At 36.3% G+C, this 6,000-nt stretch overlaps 1 protein-coding gene across 2 annotated transcripts in view; it reads left to right on the forward strand.

The window, feature by feature from the left end:
• Positions 1-5,602, forward strand: part of ptprub (protein tyrosine phosphatase receptor type Ub) — a 487,258-nt gene extending 481,656 nt beyond the window's left edge. For both annotated transcript variants that reach the window (XM_060922216.1, XM_060922217.1), the window contains exons 29-30: positions 748-883; positions 1,110-5,602. In XM_060922216.1, the coding sequence (XP_060778199.1) occupies positions 748-883; positions 1,110-1,172 (199 nt within the window). In that variant the 3' untranslated portion in view covers positions 1,173-5,602. The remainder of the gene's footprint in view (positions 1-747; positions 884-1,109) is intronic.
• The last annotated feature ends 398 nt before the right edge of the window (positions 5,603-6,000 follow it).

Consider the following 6,000-nt stretch of genomic DNA (forward strand, 5'->3'; position numbering starts at 1 on the left):
TTATTTTTATTAATTAAAAGACACTTCATGTCTTAAAGTAATGATGAATGTCATTTCTCTTTACTTGAACGGTTCTTGACATAATATAGATTAAGTGATTTTTAATACTTTGTACTGCATAAAAAGCTTGCTTACCCAAGCTTTCAACTCTATCCAGAGTCTTCGTCAGGGGGAAATGACAAAGTATTAAAAATCACTTATGATTACCAAATTAGCTGCATAGATGAAACTTTTCAACGTGATAATATAGATTACTCCAGTTGTGGAATCGGGCTATTTGCTGTATTTTTATTATTTACTATTTACTATTTGATCTCAAACACACTAAGAAGGCAAGAAATTGCACTAATTAACTTCTGGCAAGGCACACCTGTTAATTGAAAAGTATACCAGGTGACTACCTCAGGAAGCTGGTTAAGATAAAGTGTACAAAGCATCATCAAGGTAGACAGTGGCTACTTTGAAGGATCTAAAATATGAAACATTTCGTTTATTTAACACACTTTTGTTTACCACATAATTCCATACATGTTCCATATGTTATTTCATAGTTTTGTTTTTTTTTGTATTGTTCTACAATGTAAAAAATAGTCAAAATATAGAAAAGCCTATGAGTAGGTGTGTCCAAACTTTTGACTAGTACTGTAGATGTTATTATGCTTATTGCAAACTCATGTAATCATACACTACTTGTACAGTATATATCTGTGTGGTTTACATTTGCTATGTGTTTGTTGGTGTGTACAGTAATGGAGGTGGGCGTAGTGGCACATTTTGTGCATGTACTATTCTGATGGAGATGATCCAGTACCAGAGCATGGTGGATGTCTTCTATGCCGCTAAAACGCTGCGAAACGCCAAACCCAACATGGTAGAGTCACTGGTAGGTAACAGCAACTGCACGACTGAGCAAACTCAGCAGAATTCCTAACCCCTGTCAACTTTTACCTGATTAAATGAGAGCAAATCTGTTTGATTCACTGATCCACAACCAAGGGAAAATGAACAAAAAGCAAGATAACATAAAATATTAGATTTTTCTTTGACCAGATTTAATGTTATTTGCAGCACTTTACTGACTCATCAGTATTTTTGTGTCTCCCCCCTAGGAACAGTACCGCTTCTGCTATGACCTGGTGATGGAATATTTGGAGTGCATGGACCTCAGATAGCAACATATCTCACCTGTCCTCTAAACACAGAGGAGGACTGCTGGCAGATTCACTTTCTCTATTCTCTCTGTCTCTGAGCTCTTTTTCCATCTCTCTCCCTTTCCCTTTTGTCAGCTCGCTCATACCAAAATTCTTACCTGGTCGGGGAAGAGAAGAAAATAAACATGTGAGCAGAAGATTTCGCCTTTTTGCCCGGAATGTCTCGATGTGGTGGACCATCCTTGTCCTAGTTGTTTGTGGTTTAGTGTTGTTTTTTCAGCATCTTTTCTCCTCCTGTTCTCCCTGAGCTGTGAGCAATCCACTCAAAATAACTCAAAGCCAGCTCTGATACAGACTGCGAGAGTGTCTTAACTTCATTTACTGAGAGTGTGACCCGTGTTCTGTACTGTACTGAGAATGCTCAAAGAGAGGAAAAGTCCGTAGTTGGCTGGACTGAGGAATGAGGTCTTGCTTTGATTTGTTCTCCTTATGTGCCATACACTAGAGTGAAACATCTGAGCCATGGTCTGTAAGATCAAGGAGGGCAAAACACACACATACACGTGTGCACATGCAAGGACACAATCTCTCTGTTTTCTGAACATTGAATCTGCAGCCAGCTCTTCACTAATTCAGTTGACAGTGCATCATGATGGCCGCTTTTTCACTAAAGAGCCTTTGACATCCATTTTATTATAAAATGTCTGGTGCATTATATAATTCTAGTATTTCATTGTACCTCGTTGGACCGTCTACAATTGGACCAATATGAATGCATCATATTGGTCTATGAGTGCACAGTGACCGAGTCTTTTATTTCCTACAATACAAAATTCAATGTCACTAACTGAAAAAGAGAGCTGTCATATATTTGATGGCTTTAATATCCTGCACTGGCTCAGTTTTTCTTTTGCTTTTTTCACTTGTATATAGATTTAATGTCCGCAGATGATCTTTGATTTTGACAGACGAGCAAGAAAACCACTAATGGAGATTTACAGTTGCATTCAGAGGCTGCAACAAGGCCAAACCTAAACTGGCAAGTCAGGGTTGGAATGATGCATGGGAAGTCAACCAGTGTCAACTTCTAATCCTCTATCTACACTCTGACTTGTGTTTTTCAATTTGTTACTGTTTAGCAGTTTTGCAGACCTTTGGCTCAATGTGGCTGTGTGTATGACCCAGTTGACCCTGGTGACCCATTTCACCTTATATCCATACATGTGTACAAGTGTGTATGGAACAATTGTATGAAATTCCTATAACGAAAAGTCGTTAGTAAGCTTGTCTAATCAGCCTGAATACAAAAATATAATTTACTCATAATTATTTCCAAATGATTATTTCCTAAAGTGTCAAATGGTCAATAAAATAAATGCATATTATTCTTCAATTTATCATTATTGTATATATGGTAATGAAAGGAGCGTATCTTATTTGCCCACCCAGTATGAAGCCATACTAATGTAATTAGCCTTTCATTGTGCACACGCATTGCTGGATTATTGTGGTCTAGTAACAGGACCACCATATTAAAACCATATTAAACGACAATGAGACTCACACTGGGTCAGTGTGTTTTAGAAAGGTCAGTTGAAAAACTTACAAATCTCTGCTGAAAATTCAATTTTAGTGTGACCAGCTGCCTGACCCAGGCCAAGCTAGTAAAACTGATAGACTATCTTTGCTAGCTGATAAGTTATTTCAGCTTCTTTATTTGCTTACTTAATCAGATCAGTAAATGTCTGAGATTTTCTAATTGCCTAACTGTTATTTCCCTAAAATAACAATGTAGCATTAGTAGTGGTGACACAAAAACTGCTTCCTTTCAAACCATATTTACCAACTGGTGTTTCAGTTTGACTAGTTTGAGTCTGTGTTTTGGCAAGTGTTAGCTGGTCAGACCAAGCTGGGTTTTTCAGTAGGTATGCGAGAGAATAAAACTCTAAAATCACACAGCCAAATGCCTGTGTCTATATGAAGTGTACTGCTTTATTAATGCCATGGAATATCAACAAGCTGTACTTAAATAGTTGTTTGTACAAAATCAGGAATTGTATGTGGATAATTGAAGTTTTGCAGTGCATTATTAATCAACACTTAATACTACAGCATTAAAAAAGCACAGAATTAATGTGCTTTCACCCTGACTGTGTGCAAACTGCAGAGTCACAGCTGAAGCCAAATCCATCTGAACTGGAATAGATTGGCTACTGCTGGTAACTATATGAAGCTTAATGTTGTGTTTTAATGCTATAATAATTCATATATGTACAGGCTTTGTTCAGCACCCCAGTTTTATCTATCTACATACAGATGAGCTTGTTAGTAATCCCACAGCATTTCATCATGTCATTATGACTTGGTCTGTAAACATTTCTGAAAACGTTTGAGGTGTCATCTTAAAGTTATATTGCCATTAATGACAGTATGGGGTAATCTAGACACTGTCAGATTCCATCCATATCAGTATGATGGTTGACCCTTACACTTACAATTGCTCTATTTTGCATTAACTGTCAATGTCTGATTCAAACCCAATCTAACAAATGGATAGGTCTGGACATGTTCATCTCATTATCGTAAAAGTTGTAAGGAGAGTAGTAAATGTTGCATGAGTTAAATAGGAAATAGATTAATGATTAAAGATGCTGGAATTGATAAAATAGGAAAACTCAGAAGTTGAAAATATAAGGAATAGTAAATTATAAATAGGCAAGTAATATGTATTTATTTTATTGACTGATTCATTTATTGACCATTAGGAAATAGTTTTATTCACTCTATAATTAATTATAATATTCAATTATATAGCCTAACATACACTACCGTTCAAAAGTTTGGGGTCACTTTGAAATTTCCTTATTTTTGAAAGAAAAGCACTGTTCTTTTCAATGAAGATCACTTTAAACTAATCAGAAATACACTCTATACATTGCTAATGTGGTAAATGACTATTCTAGCTGCAAATGTCTGTTTTTTGGTGCAATATCTACATAGGTGTACAGTATAGAGGCCCATTTCCAGCAACTATCACTCCAGTGTTCTAATGGTACAATGTGTTTGCTCATTGCCTCAGAAGGCTAATGGATGATTAGAAAACCCTTGTACAATCATGTTAGCACAGCTGAAAACAGTTTAGCTCTTTAGAGAAGCTATAAAACTGACCTTCCTTTGAGCAGATTGAGTTTCTGGAGCATCACATTTGTGGGGTTGATTAAATGCTCAAAATGGCCAGAAAAATGTTTTGACTATATTTTCTATTAATTTTACAACTTATGGTGGTAAATAAAAGTGTGACTTTTCATGGAAAACACAAAATTGTCTGGGTGACCCCAAACTTTTGAACGGTAGTGTAATATACATACTATATCATGATTGATTTGATCCACACATATGTCCATAACATATGACCCAGTTTCATCTGAAAATATACTTGCACACACCTCTCAAATAATGCTCTAACTGCACAGCTGCTAAAAATGTCATATCAGAGATTCATCAGGTTAATTGTCATAAAAACCACACACAAGATTTTAGTGCAGCTGCCATTTTTATAGCTGTGCATATGTCATCCCAGATGTTGGGCTTCTGAGGTGATGCTGAGTGACAGTCTCTCCAGCCAATTGCATCCAGCACAGTCCAAAATTCCAAGCCAACAAGCTGGTTTAGAGAGTCAAGGGAATTGTCTGAATCGTCTGACAGATGGAACAGTTTATAATAGGCAAGAGGTATTGAGGGCTCATCCAGAGAATTTCAGTAACCTGTCTTTTCTTTTATGATCCTGAACTTTGTGAGAAAGTGCCTGGACCCTCATATTGGAAATGAAGAGTACATGTGTATATATGGATGTATATTTGTTCATGTGAATAGTATATGAATAAACCACTATGTGCTTGGCCACATTTGAAAGTAAATGCTAAAAAAAGTTGAATGTATTGTATTGTATATTACCTTTTGATTCATTAATGTGACACCAAATGATATAATGCATCTATCGCTTGCTGTGGAGATCAAAGAAAAGCCACCTAAAGCCCCCTTATGAAGCCCACCTGTAGTCATTTCAAACAACATAATGATGAATTCTTTCATTCTGTCTCTCATACAGAGACATGTTTGCCATTTCATTTGTTCTTTTGTACAGCATGTTGTTCAATGGTCCAGTGTACTTATTCAGACACAGTGGAAAAACGGTGGACTTTTGCCATCTAGTCTGATATGGAAATAGCCTGTGGGCTGTTTCTTCCATGTTGTTATGATTATTCTTATTATTTTTTTCTTCTTTTTGTAAGTGTTTGTGTATGGTGCTGAATGGACTGAAAAGAATATTGTGCTTTTGACCATGTATTTGTGGGTTTGGAAGGGGACATGGAAGCAGAAATGATAGAGATTTGAGGGTTGGAGGGATTTTTGTCTTTAAAAGAAGATAAATAAAAGGTTCTACAATGTAAGTTGCCCATTTAATCGATGTTTTCTATATTTCAATAGCTATAATTTGTTTAATTAATAGCTGTTTTAATTACTGTTTGTATTTTGAATTCATTTGACACCAATAATAATTACAGCTTTCGGCATCACTGTTTAGTTCGTAAAGAAATAGGACACCATTCCATACAAATTTTGCCTCTCATGTCAGAACCAGCACTGTAGGACATATGTCATAAATATCCTGCATGGAAAGAAACAGTGGGCAAAGGTTGTGCTGGTATTATGAATATGTGCATGATCAAGAACAAGACCTTCTGTAATAGATCTTCAGATTTCTGCAACAAGGCTTACACTTTCCCTTTCTTTCTCCTTTTTATCCTGTCTACACCTTTCCTCTACTCCTCCTCTGTTGTGGCTGCCA

The sequence above is a fragment of the Neoarius graeffei genome, chromosome 5, assembly GCF_027579695.1.
Source record: "Neoarius graeffei isolate fNeoGra1 chromosome 5, fNeoGra1.pri, whole genome shotgun sequence".
Classification (NCBI taxonomy): Eukaryota; Metazoa; Chordata; class Actinopteri; order Siluriformes; family Ariidae; genus Neoarius; species Neoarius graeffei.